The 22,282-nt window shown below is 43.9% G+C and overlaps 2 protein-coding genes across 3 annotated transcripts in view; one reads left to right on the top strand and one right to left on the bottom strand.

Moving 5' to 3' along the window:
* dync1h1 (dynein, cytoplasmic 1, heavy chain 1) overlaps window positions 1–22,282 on the bottom strand; it is a 343,117-nt gene that overhangs the window by 157,996 nt on the left and 162,839 nt on the right. The gene's annotated exons all lie outside the window — the stretch shown is intronic.
* The window catches only part of pacrg (PARK2 co-regulated), a 136,352-nt gene continuing 114,727 nt past the window's right edge, over window positions 658–22,282 (top strand). The window contains exon 1 of one of the 2 annotated variants that reach the window (XM_052085432.1): window positions 658–716. Coding sequence is in view for 1 of the 2 variants with exons in the window: in XM_052085431.1 (XP_051941391.1) it covers window positions 10,078–10,146 (69 nt within the window). In the remaining variant the exon portion in view is untranslated. Of the gene's footprint in view, window positions 717–9,880; window positions 10,147–22,282 lie in introns of those variants that run through there. The other variant, XM_052085431.1, reaches the window with a different exon arrangement.

Genomic DNA, 22,282 nt, shown 5'->3' with positions numbered 1-22,282 from the left:
GCATGTTTTTGGAATGTGGGAGGAAACCGGAGCACCCGGAGAAAACCCACTCAGGCCCGGGGAGAACATGAAAACTTAACACAGGGAGGCCTGAGCTGGAATTGAATCCGGTACCTCTGCACTGTGAGGTCGATGCGCTAACCACTGGATCAGCGGGCTGCCTATGTTACACATTTTCCTTGAAAAATGTGGAAAGCATAAATAAATGATGTGTGAATTTGGTGGTTGCTCAGTCAATCTGTCCAGCAGAAAAACAAAAGATGTCAATGCACTTTGGCCTCATCCTCATCAAAGACGAAAAAAGAAAGACCATTTTTCTTTTTCCTTGCTTGTCTTCACCAAGCCAACATATGATCTTGTTTATTCAGAATGAAAACATCGCCTCCGGATGACAGACGACACCCACATGGGAGAAGAAAGACACGTGTACGACAGTCGTTGCAGACAGTCGAGTCACCTCTCCCGTCACTCATACTTCCATGTGGGCATGTTGGCAGGGGAGTGAAACAAGCCAGTCTTTGACACAATAGGCTGGTCCACGCTGAACTCGATTACAGTGCCAAGGTAGGTACAGTCGTCTTGGTTTTCCTCATCCCTTCCCTCCTCATTAAAAATATTGCAGCCTGACATTTTGCGCCAGCGTCTGTTATTGTTTTTCTGCGCCAGGGTGCCCCTCCTCTGGGCAAAGCGGCTGATGGTCACGCTCGCCGCTAATTGTGAGTACTGTGCAGATAAACGAGGTCAGGAGTTTAAAGAGTCCGAAACAGGCCGGCTGGTGGCACATGAGGTTATTGTTAAACCTGCAAAGGTTGCCAGTGCCATCGAAAATAGGCCTCATGTTAGCAGCAAAGCTTTGAGCCAACAATGTCACAAAAGCATAGCATTATTTTACATCCTCTCAGCTGACTGAGGAACCTTCACTCTGCTACTGTTTGTTCGTCTTTGGCACATTTTTATTGCTTATATAGATGTGGCTATTCCCCCATAGTTTCAGCAAAGCTCAAGTAACAGGTCAGAGTGACGTTAAAGCGGTGTGCCTGGCTAAGATTGACACTTTGTCTGTCACACCTTCTGTCTCTGATTGGTTTTTTTTCCTCGGGTGTGGTGGTTTCTTTAATCATTGACTGCCAGCCATTTCAGAGCATTTTGAAAATTTCGAGACCCACGGGATATTTTGTTCAAATGAAAGATTCTTTTGTTTATCTTTAAAAGTGCAAATATAAAATCTAAAAAGGATCCTAAAATGTATTAATGTAATGTAATAGAGTGCTCATCTGCAGATGACCCTGTCCTGATGGAAATTACATTGTTAGGTTTAAAAAAGCTGAATCTCGCTGACTGGTCTCGTCCCTTTCTTTCAAGTACGAGAGCGCTGATTTTGCAGAAAAGCTGCTTTCAAGTCTACTGGGACACCTCTTCACCCAGCAGGCTGCATCGTTACGGGCAATGTTTTGTCGGAAAACATGCCTGTGGAGCTGCTCCTGGCTCTGTTTGAATTCGAAATCTTTAAAGCAAATCTGTGGGGTGTTTAGACGTCTCGACTTGCCAGTTGCAATGTAGCCGCCTTCGTCTCATTACGGCGAAAGTTTGTTTTTTCTAGGCGCCTTAGATTCTCTCCGAGCGGGAAGATCATTTGATTTTATCACACCGTTCCCTCATATGTTTGTTTACGCTGGATTTTTCTCCAGGAATGGTCCCCCTTTTAACCATTCACACATAATCGGTCATTAGTTAGTGCTCCAAAACAAACTCAAAACAGATGGGCGGAATTTTGGGTGGTTGGTGGATGGACTCCATTTACGCAGAATATGCATTAGAACTGACGCTCGTTGACATGGACTGGGTGGCTGGCGGTGGCGTAACAGTATTTCCAGCCAGTAAAAATAATCATCTCGCTTGCTAATGGGACTGCCAGTTAGTTATTTGCACAACTTGCGCAAACAGGGACGCGTCATTGTGGGCCCATCAAGCAGCGGATTCTTCATGGTGGACATTTGCGGTGTTTGCCAAAAATCACAGACATTTTTGTGTACAGTGGAAAAATTCCTTGTACTACTTGCACTTTGCTAGTGTGTCTGTTAAAAATGTGTAAAAAAAAACAAAAAAACTTTAAATTCATTTGAGACTGATTTCATTCAGCATATTCATCCATCCAAGTGGCTTTGCCTCCTAAAACAAAAAGGCATATCACTCCAAACATCATTATGGATTAGTAAAGTCGACTAGTCTGTACAATCCCTAATCAATAGTCTCTCCCCACTGCAAGGCTTCAAACAGGTGCGTCTCAGAGACGTGGCAACTGAACTCAGTGTGTCATAGAGAATCATCTTCAGGGAGACTGGAAGAGTCACAGAAAGGCATACAAATCGACACCCTGGAAATATATTGCGCTAATCATAGATCCAATACTGAACTTGATGTGAACTTGCTGTTCAGCTCCTTGTGAGAGAATAGTAAGTTGTGTCAGAAGTACAGCCGTAAAAGCGATCGCACCTTTTAGATTCAACCGGAAATTTGACCTCAGAGCACAATATAAATATGTTTTGTGAGACATATATGATATTTGTTTTAGTATGAAGTCTTTATTTTGATGTTTAGCATTTCTATGCTATTGCAACCTAGCACCATAACAAATTGTTGAAATAATACCTCTTGGATAGTGTCTATGAAGGTGATTATTATTCATTTTCTATCGACAGAATTTCACATGAACGTATCGCCATACCTGACAATCATTTTTTTTCCCCCTCAACGTCTTAAAATCGAATGTCTGGACAGCAATATAACACCATGTTGACTCACGACCTTCCGTTCCTTGGCTCTTTCACGGCACTTGCCGCCCTACTCCCAATGACACCGTGTTCACCGAAGCGATCGTCATTTTGGCATACCCCACTGGCTTTACTGGTATCACCGTTCACACGTTCAGGGTCATGTGACACTGAACCGTGGGTGACACTGTAGCCTGTTACTCCGGAGGATGGAGGTTTTGCCAGGGAGACTAGATGTGATGATTGAGGCTGAAAAAGCCTGTGATGATCTGTCATACTATCGATTGCATATGCAAATATGATCATTTAAATAGCATCTAGCTAAAAGCAGTAGTGCTAATAACCGGCATGGAAATGACTGGCAAAGCTTGCTTATGAATATTTGTGTCTTCAAAATGAGTATTTTTACTTGATTGGAGTTTTATTATACAGTGGTTCTGGTGAAAATCTTTCACACAAAAGTTTAATTTTGTAAGTAGCTAAAAGCACAGTGGTGAACAATTAGCATAGAAATGACCTCCAAAGCTTGATAAGAACTTCTTTCCTGTAAGGGATTTTTAAATGATAAACACTTTCACTTTATTTAAATGCTGTTACGCAATGGTGGTGGTGAAAACCTGTCACGCAAATGTTGTTAACATTATTAGCACATTGAAAGCATCATAGCTAGCATGGAAATTAGCGGGTGATACTTTCCAAAAATCGTTTCTTGTAAGGGTTCTGCAACTGACAGGTAGTTTTACTTCAGCTTCATGAAACAGTATTTTGAATGAAAATCTGTTTCTCACATGTTGCTAACGCAAATAGCATTTAGCTGAAAGCGCAGTGGCTCACGACTAGCATTGAAAAAACGGGTGAAGCTTGCTCATGAACTGTTTCCTTTTCCCTCTCCATTGCATTCAGGCGTATTCAAATGATAAGCAGTTTTATTTCATTTGAGTTTTATTATACAATGGTTTTAATGAAAAAAAAAAAGCCACACAAACATTGCTAATACAAATAACATTCAGCTGAAAGCTCCGTGGCTAATAATTGGCATGGAACTGGCCAAGCACAGCTTAACAAGCCAATATTTCCCATCAGCCTATCAAATTGTGAGTCATTTTGCCCGATTTTAATTTTTATGATAAAGTCGTTTTGATGGAACTCTGCCACACAGATGTGGTTTATATAATTTGAGTGTAGCTAAAAGCATACTTGCTTAATTTTACTATTATTATAGCGGTTCACTTGTCTTGACACATGGAGAAGCAGCTTCAAGATTGCCAATAAAACAAGGGAGTATATAAAAATGTATCCGCAATAACGAATATTATTGGGTAAACAATGAGCAACCTGAGCGGTGCGCCACCATTATCAATGTTATCATCCATATGTTCATCGCTCGGACTGATTATGTCCTGCAACGCTCCAGCGGGCATGTTATGCACGTATGCTGAGTGTAGCAAATATGCCTACCCAATATCATCTGGCCTCAGAGCTGCTTCTATAATGCATGAGGATCAATATGCTGTGGCTTTGTGAGCGAGGCAGATAGCGAGTATTCCTGCCAACTGCCCGGTCGTTTAAAGCCAGTCTTGCATTTGGATAGGTCCCAATTTGCGGAAGAGACGATGGATTTTTTTTTTGGGACAGTTTCTGTCATTTGACGTTTGTATGACAGGCTTTTGATGGCAATGGTGCATATTCAGCAATAAGCTTTCCATTTCAACACAAACCCATTTTAAAACCCTGACCTCAAAGTTGACCCTCAAAGCCGAACATTAAAACCGTAACCCTCGTTTAAATCCTGGGTTAGGGATTAAATTAAATCTAAATTTAAAACCCTAATTTGAAAACTAAAGTCTAAAAATAAAACACCTTTTGGGAAACTTCATTCCCTTTTTGAAACCCTAATTTGAGAACCCTAATTTGCAAACCTAACCTGGATTGGAAACCACTAACACTGACGTAGAAACTTATTTTTAAACTTTTTACCCTGGCTTGAACGCTTAATTTAAACATTGACTGTCTTGAAGCCCAAATAACCCTCTCTTGAAACCCTACCATTGCTTAGAACCATACTTAATTTAAAAAACCTACTTAAAGTCTAATGCAAGACCGTAACCCTATAAATAAACGTTGGTTTGAAACCCTTACCCCGGCTTTTAAACCACAACTTGAAAGCCTAACTATGACTTAATAACCTACTTTGAAACGTTAACTTTAACCCTTTCAGAGACAGCGGTTACTACTCGAGTTCAACAAACCAAATAGGAATATACAACATCAATTATAAACAAGCCCTGCCATTGACTGAGGACCAATCCAGGATGAACTTCACCCCCAGCCTTCCAGCTCACCGGCCACTCCGAAGAGGACAGCTGGTCTAGAAAATACACAGACGGGTAAAACGATCTCAAATACTGTAAAAGAATAACAAACATTTTCAGTCTGTGTATGTACACACTATGCAAAGATAGCATTCATTTGGAAACGATACAACGGTAATAAAAATCGACAAGCGTGAGCAAAAAGGTATTAGTACAGATGGAGAACATCTGGGCTGCATTAAGGTAAATGTAAATAACATTTTCCGACAACTGATGCATGGCCATAATAAGTAGTCCCCCAGCTAGAATAGTATACCGACAGTGTGTTTCCTTAGGCATTCCACTGCCTTTTATATTTGATAGTCTCCCACTCGGAAATGGAGAACATTTAAAAGGATTGCCCTTATCATTTCCAATTTTCTAGGAGGATCCATTTTCTGCTGCAAATTCACGTGATGAATGAATGGTCCGGTGCGGTGCTCACTAATGTTCCTGATTGCACCCTGGGCATATCGACACAGGCGAGGAGAGGTCTCGGCGGCACCGCACTAAGCCGACGAGGTGACGCCTTTTCGGCTCATTGGAGTGACACTGATCTTACCCAGAGGAGCACTCAAAGGACAGAGCGAGGCTTGAATGAAAGGAAACGAGCAGGACCTGGCGCACGCTGCGGGAAAAGAAACAGAGTCTTTGATGGCAATGCCAGCGAGAGACTTGTGAGGTCAGCCGAGCATTGACGCTTTCACAGGTGAGATAATGATGACACCTGAGACGCTGCTGCTGTACACTGAAACTGCATCAGAGGGTGAAGCTTGGTGTAGCATTTAAAACCGTGTAAGGCAGAGATGGACCCGCAGAAGCCATGACGATGAAATAAGTGTTTCCACCTCCCAGTACGGTTTGGTTCAGTTTGGTACGATATGGATTTTCACTTCTCAGTGCTTCATTGGGCTGGATGAGCGCGCATCGCTCACCTCACCGAGAGGTTGAGTCATGCTTGGTGCAACTTATCCTGTACCAGCTAGCTAGCAACAAGCTTCGGCTACTACTACTAGTACAGCTAAATACGTTCCAGAGTTGCTTCACAGTTTGTCATCAGTGCCTCAGTGGCGGTGAATAAGGTACACTTCTGACATATACTCTTCTCACAAAGGGATGGCGAGGAAAGAAATCCACGTTAATTGCTAAGCTAACACAAGAATGACACGTCACGTTTTGGTTGTTTTCACACTAGAGCGCTAAGTTTTGATTTTAGAATTTTGAAATCTGAAGGAAAAATATTTTCAAAAGTATGATGCAGTTGATTTTATCTATTAAAAAACAAATTAGCTTTGCTAAAAAAAAAAAAAGCACACAACCTATCCAGAATCGCATTAATAAATTTAAACTGAATTTTATTTTCTCTCTCATGTCAGCCTCCAGTCAGCGGCCATTCAGGAAAATGAAGATACATTCCTGAAATTCCCGATGGCCAGCCCTGTCTACCTTACACTTGTGAGATTTAGGGTTCGAATCTGTGGCGTTTGTATGTTCTCCCCATTCCAGAAAAGTACAGTTTGGTTCACTAAGGAAATTGTTCATAGGTGGCAATGGGAGTGTGGATGGTGGTTTGTCTGCATGTGCAATGTAATTAAATGGCAACACAGTACACGAGGGACAGGCTCGAGCTCACCAGAGAATAATGAGAAGCGCTATCCAAGATGGATGCTTGGACACCAGTGCGGAAGGAGTGAGCATTTGGGTGCTATCGGGATATTTTTCATTATTTCTGGGTCCAATAATAAATCACACACAAAAAAAAAAATCTCACTGACCCGTTTGCAGATCTAGACGGATGATAAACAATTTTTGCTTGTTTAATTTCACGCTCAATGTGTACAGAGACGCTCCATCGACCCACTGTCTGTATACAAGCAATTAAAAAGTCAATTTTGCACAATCGGTCCCCTTTATTTATTGTTTTTTTTTTCACTGCAACAATTTCCACGGGAATTTTTAAGAACTCCCACAAATAGTTTAAAAGCACTGCGGAGATCTTAGGAGCGGACTATTTCCCAGAGGCTTCCGTGCAAAAATTGTGTGTAACCCCTGCGATGATGCAAAGACAATTGTAAGTGGCGCCGTCAAGCGCACACCGCGCAATGAAAATGCAAATGTGATGCGATGAAAACGCCACCCATGAAACCCATCAGGTCCATCAATAAATCATTTTTCAAGCGTCACCAAAAAAAAAAAAAAAAAAACATGCCTGGGAGAGGGAGCGGAGCATATCGAACGCATGAAGCGACGCAACTGCGGCATTGAACCATAACAGTGCCTGAGTTGCATCTTACAGCAAAAGCTTCGCGATCCGGAGAGAGCTTCGAAAGCATCAAATAAATCTCAGTGTTAAAAGGTAGCAGTAAAAAGTGGGGTGAGAAGAATTTCTCTGGCTATGTTATACTATGGAAAAAAAAATGCAATACAAAGGTAGTCAGGAATGTACTCCTGGGCTATGAGGTGTAGCGGGAAGACGGAAACCTTTTCTCACTGTGTAAATTTTGTTTTGGTTCGATTGAATTTTTGCATGAAATCTCTCCCACAAAACCAGAAAGGTGGAACAGTCGTTTGCAGCGTGTAGTTTACTTCGTTACACAATACTTAGTAACCATTTTTTAAAAATCGTACTCTGAAGTGTATTGCTTATATCTATAAAAAACTCAAACTAATTCTAAGGCAGGCGGCCCGGTAGTCCAGTGGTTAGCACGTTGGCTTCACAGTGCAGAGGTACCGGGTTCGATTCCAGCTCCGGCCTCCCTGTGTGGAGTTTGCATGTTCTCCACCCGGGCCTGCGTGGGTTTTCTCCGGGTGCTCCGGTTTCCTCCCACATTCCAAAAATATGCATGGCAGCCTGACTGAACACTCCAAATTGTCCCTAGGTGTGAGTGTGAGCGTGGATGGTTGTTTGTCTATGTGTGCCCTGCGATTGGCTGGCAACCGATTCAGGGTGTCCCCCGCCTACTGCCCGGAGACGGCTGGGATGGGCTCCAGCACCCCCCGCGACCCTAGTGAGGATCAAGCGGTACGGAAGATGAATGAATGAATGAATAATTCTAAGGCTAATTATAAAAAACAAAAATTATGCATTCCCACCAAAATAAAATCAAACAAAACAAACAAACAAACAAACACGCTCTATGATCCCACAAAACAAACAAACAAACAAACAAACAAAAACCCCCTAAACGATTTCATTTGAAAAAAATTAAAATGAACTAGAATGAAAAATCCCAAACCATTACAACCCTGGTTAAAAGTGATTCAACATTAGGATGTGATTCAATATTATGCCTGTCATATACTTTTTTTTGTTAAAGCCAACAAGCCCCCGGGCCACTTTCCCTCCAACCTAATGGCCGACTCTAATGGCTGCCGGCCTTGTTTCGTTGTGGTAATTGGGGGCACAAGCGACACTGCAGCAATATCTTCGCTGTCCTTTTTTCCTGCTGAGATTCTTCTGCCACCCCCTCTGGGTCCCCTATGATGTAGGAACAAGCGCCCGCTCGAATAATATCATAATTGCTGTTTCCCCACACGGTGAACGATTGCACGCGAGCTTCAATGATAGACACAGGTAAGACATTTCAACTTCCACATGGCAAATCCTTATCAGTATGTTGATGTATGACCCCAAAAAGGAATCAAGGTTACTTTTTCCTCAAGTAGAAATCAGTTCTGGACTGTCTGTGTGTCCTTGAAGAGGTGTGAATTTCCGATATGAACCCGACATGAGTGCGCATCCCCTCGCACAGCAATTCCCGCTTGATCGCACATCATTTGAGAGACATGCAAAACTCTTATCGACTTGGAATTTCATTCGCCGTTGTTGCAAGGCCTCCTGCGCGCCGACGAGTGATGGGAGCCAGACAGTGCGCTGGAGTTTGAACAATCATTTCCTCAGTCCGGCTGAAGGCAGGCTGCTGACGTTCCAGTTTGCTTCTCCGAAAACTCCCTTCTTCCCTCTCGGTAATCCTCTGAGGGGAAAGCGAAGAGAGAGACCGGATTGCTGACAGGGACATCACTTTTCTTCCTCGCAGGCCTTGTTTACAGTCTCCTGCCCGTTTCTGCTATACCCACCACTCTCCAAGGAGCCATAAAAAACAAATAGGGGCTTTTAGAGAAATTGCCTGTGCACTGGCGATTAATAACACTTGCACCCGCTCACAAGTTCTCCTGAGGCAAAAAACAAAAACAAAAACAACCAAACCAAAAAAAAAACATTAGAGAATTAAGAGTGCCACATCCCTAAATTGGGATGATGCAGGGCTCCTGCTGTTTTTGAACAAGAATATTCAACTTTCGCCAAGCCGCACCCTTTGGAATACAGAGTGACTAGTCACAGAAAAGGAAGAAAGTGAAATGTGTTGCAATGTTTCATCATGATGCTAATTTGAAAGATAGATGGATCATCTTCAGTTAAGTGCTCAGCTCCCTTGTTGTTGGAAGAAAAAAAAATGCTGACTTTTAATATGTGCCATTACATTCATTTAGCATGTGGAGTGATCCGGCAAATCATTTGACCCGCTTTGTGTAAACGCTTGCATGCAAACAGACATCTACAGCTTCACCACGCTGACCTCACCATGATTAAAATGATTAGGCAGAGATATCATAAATCATCCTAACGTTCGCAATATATACTTGCATAAACGATCTTTTTATGCTAATGTTTTTATGGAGGTGGGGGCACTTTTGAATAATTAAGTGCCACCTTTTTCACACGTTTAAACGCGGAGGGCTTCTGCTGATAAACTGCGGCACTGTTGTGCTCTTTTTCAACGCGGCTGGCCGGTTACCATGGTAACAGTTCCTTGCTGACGCACGCATGCGCACAAGCACGCAGCAACCATCGCTGGCGTCCGTAAAAAGTTGCATAGCAACCTCATGGGCGACGTTGACTAATTCTGAGCCAGACCAAAAAAAAAAAAGAAACGAAAAACACACGACTCGTGGACATGTGGAGGAGTAAAACAACGTCACACGTTCAAGCGTTTACCGTCAAGGCCGCCATGAAGAACTCCGTGGTGAGTGACGTTGTCGTTTGACGTGGCGAATGGCTACCAGCTGACGTTAGCTTGAATAGGCTTAATTAAACCCCTTTCACGGAAGTGTTTGTGTATGCAATGTCTCATTTTCTTTGCAAATTCAGGTTGATCTGGGGTTTTTGTTGGTGGGGTGGGGAGGACAACTATAACTTCAGCAAACGTGGAGATGCATTCTGCGAGGTTATATGAAAATAAAGTGTAACTAGAGTAAAAAAAGATTATTGAGAAAATATTTTTCTTGTTTTATTGTGAGTGTCTAACATCTTAATGTCACCAAAAAAATAGGACAAATCGTACCCTTTGAAGCCACATGTCGAAGAAAATGCAAATGTCTGCGCTAAAACCTTGGAGAGGTTGAATTAACATGAAAGGGTACAGAGTTGTTGGTGTATGGTGCACATGATTGCAGTATTTACATATTTGGGTCACATGCTGTAATCTCATGTCATTGAATTTCTCATCCAAGGTAGCTTGATGAAAAGGAGTTTTTGTTTTTCGGGTGTCCATTTACATTGAGGTGACCCTTGTTTGTGGATCCGTGGCTGAGTGTGTCACGCTTTACAGTTGTACTTTTACAATCGTGCCAAATTGAGTTCCTCTCCTGGTAAAAATGTGACCCTTTATCCACCAGAATTCCCTCACGGGATGGACACTCAACGAAGCAAAAAAAAAGGGCCGACGTTTATTTGGCAAAATGGAGAGTGGCCAAAAGATACAGAAATCACTGTTCGCTAACCTGTGGCAGCTGAAACACATCCTGATCTTTCAGAATATTTGTGTTTAGTAATTTGTTGTGGTTTGCACTTCAGGGCCACCGTATTTTTATGGTTATAAACAAATCACAAGGCTTCTGTATATATCCCTTTAATATCCACCATCTCCCCGGAGGATCTGGCTGAGCGATGTTCTCGCACCACAGGCTAAATCCAGAAAAAAAAAAATTGAGTTTTCCAGAGGCTTACTCCTCATATCTGCCGCCCCTGTGTTGTTTTCCTCCCCTCGCAGTCGCTGACATATCACCGCGGAGAGGGCGGCTTTGTGGCGAGCTGTGATTTGTAGGTTACGACAGGGCCATTTCAAGCCTTGAAAGGCTACGGGGACTTGAAGCATAGGCTTATTATACTTTAAGGTATTTGTGGCCATCGAAATTGAATCACTAACACCGGCCACCGAAAGTCTTTGCCATTTTTTCCCAGTGATTCATCCCCCATGTATTCCCTGAAAAAAAGGAGAAACCGACGCAGTTAATATTCGTATGGTCGTCGTCACCTTAGTCTGGCGACGGTGTGTGGAACAAAGGTGTTATTCAGCGTGCCGGTGACTTCTTCTCTGAAGGTGGTAGAAATAACAGCAGGTCGGGGGTGTCACTGCAAACACCTGCATCGTGTTCCAGAGGGGAAATGGATATAAGATATTGTATTTCAAAATGACGGACTATGAAAATGATCTATTTCCTGTATAACACGATGGAAGCTGATCGAGAAGGTGTACACCCTAACCTCCACTTATGTCTGGCAAGTGGCTGTGTTCATAATTTACCGGTCACTTTAAAACTCATCCTAAACTGGGATCAATCAGCACACATTTGCCACCGTTTAAAAAAGGCCTCTTAATAACCACAAATAAAGTTCAGCTGTTCCGGTAGCTTTGAGATTTTCTGCTTTCCACCTTGTCTAAAACCCTAATTTAAGATGAAGAAAAAAACACCCCAAATGATGCTTGATGCTGCCATTGGGGTGCTTTTGTGCGGGTATGCTATTCTTCTGATGATGAGCAGTACTTGTGTTTGCGCTAAACATACCTTTTGGAATAACAATCTAGCCAGAAAGTGTCATCGGACCATAATTGGAGCATTCCGGCTCCGGCCTTCCTGTGTGGAGTTTGCATGTTCTCCCCGTGCTTGTGTGGGTTTTCTCCGGGTATTCTGGTTTCCTTCCACATTCCAAATACATGTATGGGAGGCTGATTGAACGCTCAAAATTGCCCCGAGGTGTGAGTGTGTGGGCGGATGGTTCTTCGTCTATGTGTGCCCTGCGATTGGCTGGCAACCGGTTCAGGGTGTCCCCCGCCTACTGCCTCAAGACGGCTCGGATAGGTACCAGCACGCCCTGTGACCCCCGTGAGGATAAACGGATCAGAAAATAGATGGATGGATTCAGATGATCAGCTCATCAGCAAGCTCTGCAGAAGCCTGATCAAGATCCTGATCATTAGAATCAGGCGTGTTGGAGGCGGCAAACATCTAAAACACGCAGCGTAGGGGTCCTCGACATTTTAAATTGACCACTGTCCCAATGTGTTTGTGACCTTTTCAATAGTTGCGGAAAACACAATTCAGAAAAATATTGTGGAGAAGTGTGCCATAACGTGACCTCTTGCGAAGCGCTTGTGTTTTCCGATGTTTGCTTGCCTCGGAGCTTTCTGGACATTTCCACTGGCCTTTGTGTTTGTTCCGATCTCCTTGAAGGCTTTTCTAGCCTGCATTCTAATTAAATGTCTTTTAATGGCGAATGTTTATTGCCCCTCACAGTGCCTTTATTTGCCACAGCGCCTCTGGAGTTAATTAGCCCCGTGTCATGTGCTAACCAACGCGGAGGACGTGTTGACCCTGCGCGCCATCAAGGAGCTTGTCAGTTTTGAATCCGAACACATGGGAGCCATCGGTGTTTGCTCTTCAAGTTAGACTCTCTGTTAGTTATTTTGATGATGACAATGACCTTGAAATCAATTTGCTTTAATATGGTGTCAGCTAATGGGGTCTGATTGTGCTTAAGGGGGGGAATCGGTGTTAGAAGCCAAGTCGTGATGCTGAGCACACCATTTCATTTGGATTTTTTTAAAGGTGCATGCTTTTTTTGTGACCTATAGTCGATAATGCTGTTTACATTTTATGGGCACCCACTGCAACCGACATGTGAAAACATCGCAAGTGCAAATGTATTTCCCTCCCACAAATAAAATTTATTATACATCTTTTTCCATTTTCAAACATTAAAAAAAAAAAAGCTCCAGAGAGCCACTAGATGGCGCTAAACAGCCGCATGAGGCTCTGGAGCCGCGTGTTGCTGACCCCCCCAGTGTCAGTTATCTGAGTCATATCTTATTTATACACACACTAGCTGATGAGCCTGCGGAAGGCTGGTAAGGTGGTGGTTCGCCGCCCTCCGCGCGGCTCATCAGCTAGTTCCTGCGGAAGGCTGGTAAGGTGGGCCTTCGGCCCACAAAAGTGTTGTTGCTTGGTTCAACTTTTTGTTCATCTTCATTGCTTATCGCGAAAATCAAGAGATGTTTAGCTCTACTAAATAACTAACAATTTCATTGCAATGCTTGTGGGTAGACAACATTTTTTCGCTAAGATGCCCGCGCGATCGTAGTGAGCCACTGCCTGAGCGGCGCAGTGGCGGCGCGCAACGGCGCGCAACGGCGCGTTGAAGTAGGTACGTTTTGAAAAGGGACAGACGGAAGGACAGACTGCGTGCGGGACGACGCGCAATATATATATAGATGGAAGAGGCCTGATTCAGAGTTGATGATCTCTGATTCCAAGGTGAAAATTTCGAATGATGTCACTTGAACTGTGTACTGTAGCGTAAATCCAGCTTCAGAAACACAACTGAACTCGTCTTTCGGACAAATGTATCACAAAGCACTTGTCGAGAATCCCATTATCGTCGCAAGACTGATATGGACTCTTGATTACAACGACCTTGTTCATGCGAGACCGTAATAGACGTGCGTGCTTGGCCACTTAACGTGCGCACTTCGTTTCGCCTTTGTCGAGACAATTTGCTTGCATTTTGCCTTGACGTTCAAATTTGTTCCACTCGATGTGGTAAACAATTTAGTCAACGTTAATATGTCGGACCCACTTGACAGTGTTTGTATTGTGATTAATTAAGTCGGTTTTCATCAGACGTATTTTCACTTTGTTCCGTATTATTAATATGGAGCACACCGTCCTCTCCCTTTCAGCATGCAGACGCCAAAGCAATTCGGCGGCGCGTCTCAGATTTTCTTTTCATACGTTGCGAGGGCACCCGAGAGATCAGAACAGAAATGCTACAACCGCTACAAACTTTTGTCTGAACAATATCTTCTCTATATATATTGGGCGTCATCCCGCCCGCGGTCTGTCCTTCCGTCTGTCTCTTTTCAAAACGTACCTACTTCACCGCGCCGCTGCGCGCCGCCACTGCGCCGCTCAGGCAGTGGCTCACTACGATCGCGCGGGCATCTTAGCGAAAAAATGTTGTCTACCCACAAGCATTGCAATGAAATTGTTAGTTATTTATTAGAGCTAAACATCTCTTTATTTTCGCGATAAGCAATGAAGATGAACAAAAAGTTGAACCAAGCAACAACACTTTTGTGGGCCGAAGGCCCGCCTTACCAGCCTTCCGCAGGAACTAGCTGATGAGCCGCCCGGAGGGCGGCGAACTAGCTAGTTCTTTATAAGTGGTCACGGGGCCGTTGATGTCATGGCGATGCGTGCACATTGTTGCCATTTTTGCGACTTCCCGCAGATCCATTTCCGCTCCGTGCCCCATTCACGATCACCTTGCTGCTGACGCATCCAAGGTGCCTCTTGCCCTCGGTTAGCTAGGACAAGTTCTGGCTATTACTGTGACCCTGAACAAGATAAGTCCTATAGAAAATGGACGGATGGATTCATTACAACGGAACCGTCTGGATCTCATTTGCGTCTTTCAGTATTACCTACTTGCCCTTGCCGGAGAAGACAAGCTCCTTTTGAGTGTTGACTGGCAGACAACCAAGAGCAGAAATATCTCTCCGACAAACACACTTTTGATATGCAGCCACAACTTTGTTTTCCCTAACGATGCAAGCTCGTTCAAAGGACTGTCAGTGCCATTGCACAAGGCTGACCTTTGGAATTTTGCTGACCGGCGCACAGACAAATGCAGCATTTTATTTAGAAATCGCACATGTCACTTCTAGATCCCTTTGACTATATTTTCCGACTTCAACCATGATCGTTGGTCCACTGAAAAAAAAAACATTCTTCAGTTTGTCCATAGTATCTCGATATGCATCCATTTTTGTATACCGCTTAGCCATTCACGCTCCATGAAATGAAAACATATTGCACAGAAGTCCAGAGAGAACAGAACGCTAATGACTTGGGGTACTGTTATTTTATCCATCCATCCATCCATTTTCTGATCCGCTTTATCCTCACGGGGCTTGTTGGAGCTTCTCCCAGATGTCTTTGGGCAGTAGGCGGGGGACACCCTGAACTGGTTGCCAGCCAATCGCAGGGCACACGGAAAAGAAAAACTATCCGCGCTCACACTCACACCGAGGGACAATTTTGAGGGTTCAATCAGCATGTTTTTGGAATGTGGGAGGAAACTAGAGTACCCGGAGAAAACCCACACAGGCACGAAGAGAACATCATACAAGCTCCATGCAGTAAGGCCGGAGCTGGAATCGCAACCGGTACCTCCACAGTGTGAGGTCGACGCGCTAACCACGCGACCACGGGTCGCCTCCTTTAAAAAAAAAAAAAAACTCCCTCAATCACAGTACACTTCACATTCCTGACAAAGTCTTTGGAAACAAATCCTCTCAATTCAGAATCTGGGGTAGAATCACTTTGCAAAATTGAAGGTTTGCTAAAAAGGAGCCTCGCCTCGAGGCAGTCGGAAAGGGAAAAGGCTTCGTGGCACGAGTGCGTGGAAGACTGTCGGAAAAGATCCACATCACAGCCTGGCGTCCTTTTAGTTTCAACTACCTCTGCTCATTACCTCTGCTGTCCGGAAACATTGACGCAAATTCTCCTAACAAGTGTTTGATCAACACAGCCCGCCGTGGCAGTTGAAGAATGGAAACCTGCTCATGACACCCCCCCACCCCCTCCTTCCTCGCATTTATTCACGTTCTTTCCTCTGTTCCTTGTTTCTCCCTCCCCATTTGAAGATTTTCCTCAGCTCTCTTCCTTTCAGGTAGAGGAGAACAAAGGGAGAGCGTAACCTCTTGGACCCGATCCGTGACGTATGCCGGCTTCTTTCGACATGGCTTTGCATGTTTTCCTCAAGGCCCTCATCTCTTCCTTTTGATTTCAGCCAAATGCTTGAGCATAGTGGCAGATGCTTGCCGGTTCATCTGCCACTCTTTGCGCACATTTCTTCTGGTCTTGTCAAAGCCGAACTGAAGTTGCTTGGCCTGTCTGGCTGGCTGCCCCTGCCTGTGAAGTTGTGACACGGATGCTGACATGGGTGCTCAAGCAAAGAAAAAAAAAGTGATTGACATTTTTAAAAATATTTTTTTATGAGAGAATATAAAATCCTTTTTTTTAAGGTTGGCTTGACTGGATTTCCCCCGTTTCCATTTTAGTAGATCCTCTGATAATGGGAGATTTATTGAGGGTCAGTGTCACTTTGACACATCCTCGAAGATGGAAGATTAGAAGAAAAATCCATCTCGGGGGAGAGTTGACTCCACATTTTTCAGAGCAAATTAGGTCAAATTCATGTATGGATATTGGAGAGTTGATTCAGACCCCGGTGACCCAAACACCCTTTTTGACTTTAGATTTGTTATTCAATTTTGCTGTTCAAACTAAACTTGAGAAGTCGCTCTTTCACCCAGATATTCCGCAAAATTGCCGTTTTATACAGAACGCAGCATCACACGACAGCATCCTGCAATCACATTATTGAATGATGTTTGTGTTAATGTGACGTACTTGTCAGCCCGACACTTGTCAGACTGGGACACGTGAGCAGTCCCTGGTTTGTGAAATCTCCGTTCCAAAGCGGCAGTAGCATCCCACCTCTGTTATAACTCGGATACTTTCTTAAAAAGTGGAAAATTGGGTCTAGGTAGAGGGCACTACTTGGTTTTCACCAGCAGGGGCGCTGTTGATTCAGTGACAACTAGTTGAATTGAAAAACAACAAAACGTCAGCTGCGACAGGTTGAGCCACTACAGCCTCCAAGCAGTTTGCGATGTCGCAACTTCTTTTCTGTTTCATCGCCGGTAAAGAATTCTAAATTCGGAATATACCGAGAGAGATTAATCGATGCATCCATTCGTCATTTATTCTGCGAGTAAGGAAACTCCAAGGAAGGAAATCCAATTCCTATCGGTACAGCAAACAATTGCGTACAACATAAAAAAAAAAAACGCGCTACCTTCTTGTACCGAATCGACTTGTGTTCATTTCACACAGCCGTGATTTATTCCTGCCATTAGAGGCGTGTAATAGAAGGGCAGGCAAACAAAGGCTCATACACATCGCCTAAACAACTCTTTCAGTGTCAGAACATTGGCAACCTGCAACGCGGAGCATAACAATGCACACGGGGGAGGCTCGATTGAATAGATGGATGGCTGGATGGATGAATTGGAGGTGTGAGGATTAATGACACATAAGTAAACCTGCGGAGACCTTGACGTGTGCCTCCGTGTGGCGTAATCCGCTCCAGAGTCGTCAGTTCTTGCCACAAAATAAACCGGGACATTTAAAAAAAAAAAAAAAGAAAAAAAGTTGTTTTTTTTTTTGCATATGCTCCTGTTGCAGCAACAAGCGCAGTCTGAGCTCTGAGCCACCGGAGAGTATTTCTGTTCTTCAAAGCTAAAATTGTAGATCTATTTTTTTTCTTTATCTCATGGGATAATATGAAAGGGGTGGGCCATCATTTAGAGCATTAACCCTGCAGGTGGTCCGAACAACAAAGTTCTGTTTCAGAATGTGTCTTTCCTTGAACAATCTCAACCGTGAGCTGTGCCAGGGGTTTGGGATCCAGATGTGTTTGATGCCGCATTCAAATGAGCAGGAGAATATTTGTGTGTTTCTGTTACTTGCATTGCATTAGATTTCTTTTTAACTTTGTCCTTACCATTTCGAAACCAAATCGGCCCATCTGCTATGTTTTTTTTTCATTTTTCAAACACCTTGATGGGACGAATTGGTAGTCTGAGCTTTGTGAACACCCAGGAGTAAACAGTCTTTGGTTTTATTGCGCTGGAAGACATCAAAGGCCTTGACGATTAGGCCGAAATCTGATTTGGGGTCAAGTCCAGCTTGATTTAACGAAGTCTAAATAGCAGAAATAACCTGAAATCACACCCAAACCACTTGGGAGTATTGTTAAAATTGACATTATTGATGGAATTTGAGCTAAATGCACACAAGCTACTTTCCCTGACAGCATTATTTTGCTCGATAGGTCACTGGCATAGAAACGGAACATTAATCGATTAATTGCTCGTTCAATTTCCCAGTAGTATATCGAAATCCCTTCTGCAAACCTCAAATCTTGTACAAATATCTGTAGAAGTACCTTCATTGGAGTCACTCCGGGGGTATGAAATATGTAAATAGAAGTACATCATTAACAATGATTGTCAAGAATAAAATGTCCCTCACTGCTGCTGCCAAGAGGCAGTTAATGGTACTACCACTTGATAATGAATGCTCAGTGCCAGTTTGTTTTCAACGAGCTGATTGCTGCTATATGAATAATGAATTACGAAGTAGCAATTTTCCTCTCATCAATTACTCAACGGAGAAAAGTAAGATAAGTCCACGTGTGTCAAACTCAAGGCCCGTGGGCCAGATCGGGCCCACCACCTCATTTTATGAGGCCCGGGAAAGCAAATCAAAGATGTCAACTTTCATGATGCTTGCGAAAATCTCGACCAAAATTTCAAATTCTATTTTGTAATAAATAAAGGAGATACTGTTAGCATTTTCTTGTTACCAAGTGCTATTGATGTCACACAACCGATTTGCACGCGGTGGTAAGAAGATCTTGGCGGTACAAATACCATCGTCGATGAGATCGAAACCAGTCGACACATTTCAAAGAGAAAGCCTATTTTGTATTGTGTCGTTCTGGACGCAGTGTGTCTGTGTGTACGAGCAGAGCGGGGATGTAACCTTCGGTGTAGGTCTGGCCGAGTTTGATTTAAGTAAAAGGTCACATTTCAGATGGGCTCCCTTCGCTCTCTCTGAAGGCAAACCTTTAGCATAATTTCCAACAGACAAGCCTTCAAGGCACCAAGGCTGAGTTCTAGGAATAGAAAGTCATCGTGCACACTTGCCCGGAGTTCTTTTTCCAGTTCTGGCAAACCACTGGGTAATATTCTGTCGACGTTTTGGGACCTGGTTATGACTGTTAATGATGCAGTGCAAATATAAAACGTACCGACTCTATGAAAGCAGACCTACTAAATCATTCGGCCACTCTATAAATTCACTTTTGTATATATTTTCACAAAAATCTCCAGTCTCCAAGTCAACACCTTAATATCAGGCAAATATTGTTATTGCAGGTAACGTGTTAAACCGTAGAGGAGAGGGGCGTTCTCCAGGCCTTGAAGCGCTGTCGTTTTTTTTCTTTCAAGCAGTCCTTCTTTCAAAGCCTTCAATAGCAGGTAGCTGTCAGCTGTTTCATCCCACCGTGCCTTTGTAGTGACAACCGGGCGCGTAATGGTGCCGCCGCGTTGCATTGTCGTCACTTTTCAGAGCCAAGCGAGCCGCTGCCCTTGTGCTTGTGTGCGCGATATTGTTGATCCGAAAGCCTTTGACACAGTGACAACTGTAAAAGCGCTCCCTCTGTTGTGTCCGGCCTTGTGAGCTCTGCATAAAATGAGTCACGGCGCGCTCTTTCCTCATTTGTTCTCGTCCGACCTTGCCCCCCTCACAACGTGGCTAATTTCTGCACGTAATAGAGCTCACTGGCGGACTCGTGAGCTTCATGCTGTTTCGTCATGAGAGATTAATTGGGTGGCGCAGATTTATTCTGCTGAAAGAGATCAGGTCCCCCACCAGCCAGACCTTGTCTTTTGCCCTGCAGAGGTAATGAGTAAGCAAAACGATGCCGCTGGATGATTATCAGGACGGGGCCGCGGAGCAGAGCTTCCTTCCTTTTGACCGACCTAAAACGGGCCATTAGAAAATGAACTGTTTTGGTAAGACGATTGACACCCCCTCCAATAACACCCGCATTTTTTCTACTCATATTAGCGCTTTACCTTTTTTTCAAAATCCGACTGAAATCCCCTAAAAATGCGATCTAAATCATTCGGGATCCAATTACCGTATTTTCCGGAGTATAAGTTGCAGTTTTTTTCATAGTTTGACTGGGGGTGCGACTTATACTCTGGAGCGACTTATGTGTGAAATGGTTAACACGTTGTACACATCACATGTTATTTTCACATAAACCGCAAGAGGGTGCTCTCGGCCTGTGTTGATAGTTTCCACGTTGGCGGTAAGTGAGAAAAACAACTGACGATGACTCTGACGTAAGCGACGTAGAAGAGTTGGCGGAGTTGTTTAAAAGTGACACTGAGCATGAAGATTTCATTGGATTTCCTGATTTGGAGTGACGCTGATGGTTTGGTCAATTTGTTAGCATGTTCATGGTGCTATACTTGTCTAAATAACTCTTAATATGTAACGTGAACATAATTGCCCCACAGGGATAAATAAAGTTTTCTGAATCTGAATCTGAAAGGCACATTCACAGTTGGTTGTTTAAGCGTCATGTAACGTTAGCATATTGTACACTTATTCAGCCTGTTGTTCTCTAGTTTTAATTTTAAATTCCCTTTTGTGTATGTTTTTGGTGTTGGATTTTATCAAATAAATTTCCCCCAAAAATGCGACTTAAACTCCAGTGCGACTTATGTTTTTTTCCTTCTTAATGATGCATTTTTTGGCTGGTGCGATTTATAATCCGGAGCGACGTATAATCCGAAAAATACGGTACACAAAATCCCACAGTGACGAACTGAAACCCCCACCCAACACCAGTGGTCAAGGACATACAAAAACAGTTAGTTTCAGCATTCCTCTTTGGAGAAAATATGATGAAATTGATGGATGGCCGCTGAAGTTGAGGATGAGGAGAGAGGAGCGTTGGCGAAGAGCGGCGATGCGTATTTGGAACCGTGAGTCGCCGCTTGGAATTGAAATGGATTTCCATGGGACAGGAGAAGTGAACCAATCTCTTTTTTCGTCAATGGATGCTACAGTTTCTTGTTGACTTTGAAACTTAGCTTGTAGCCGACGTGTGCACATTTTGAGCATGACGTCTCTGATCCACTGGTTAAAGGACACTTTGATTCTCTCCTCTTTCATCCCAAACTGCTTCAAACAACAAAGCGTGTGACGGAAAAGTGGTTAGGACTGCACGACTGTCCGTGTTTTATGTTATGTGTTGTGTTTATTGTTTTACTTGATGTTAACTGTTTTGTTAAGCGCTTTGTTACAGCTGCCGCTGTTGTGAAAGCGCTATATAAATCAGCATGTATTGTATTGTATTGTATTGTAAATTCTCATGAGGACAAGCTCACCAGTGCTCTGGTGCCCACTCCACTGCAAATAAAGCGAGCTAATTTGTTGCCTGTGCAAGATCCTGTGCAAGCTGACCTTATCAGAAAAGCCCGGGCCTGTCTATTCCATCTTCCACGACTGGCCTCCCCTGCTCCCTCCCAGAGGAAAGGCAGATTTCAATAACCTTTCAACCGAGAACGGCAACGAAATGTAGAGAGCTCGAGCGGGTCTCTGCCTTCCCTGCTTTGCTGTCAGCAAGACAGGTGACGCAACGCGCCCCCCGTATGAAGTGGCAGCCCGGTCGCCGCGCAAAGGCATTGCCTCAGAAGAGCAAAGACGGATGAAGAGAGAGACAAACCGAGTCTCATTTGCAAGGCAGACCCCCCCCCCCCCCCCTCCACACACACATCCATCAGGAGGATGTTTTCGGTTGAGGTTTTTTCGCTGAAAAGCCGAGCGAGTTGACGAGATGAGCGAGCCGGTCCGAAAGGCCCCCGGCACAGTGATGGATCGCTTACATTGGCGCGGGCAGCCCCCGCCACGCTGAACTCGCCCTCAAGAATTGATGAGCCACAACCTATTGTCTCCTCTGTCTCTCGTTTTCTTGGCTCTCAACTCTTCAACGTCACCCGCACTTCATCTCCATTTTTCATCTTCCTCGCTGCTTGGCGTCTTTGTTCTCTCTCTGACAATCCTTACCAATTTCTTCTCTGTGTTCTCTCGGGTGTCCTATCGTTTTCGTTCCTCTTTCCCTTTCCACCGCCACCCTCGGTCTATGTGTCAACCCCGAGCAGGTGAGCCATG

The sequence above is a fragment of the Hippocampus zosterae genome, chromosome 14 (genome assembly GCF_025434085.1).
Source record: "Hippocampus zosterae strain Florida chromosome 14, ASM2543408v3, whole genome shotgun sequence".
Lineage (NCBI taxonomy): Eukaryota > Metazoa > Chordata > Actinopteri > Syngnathiformes > Syngnathidae > Hippocampus > Hippocampus zosterae.
The sequence above is the reverse complement of the archived record's forward strand: the minus strand, read 5'-3'. Positions and strand labels throughout refer to the sequence as shown.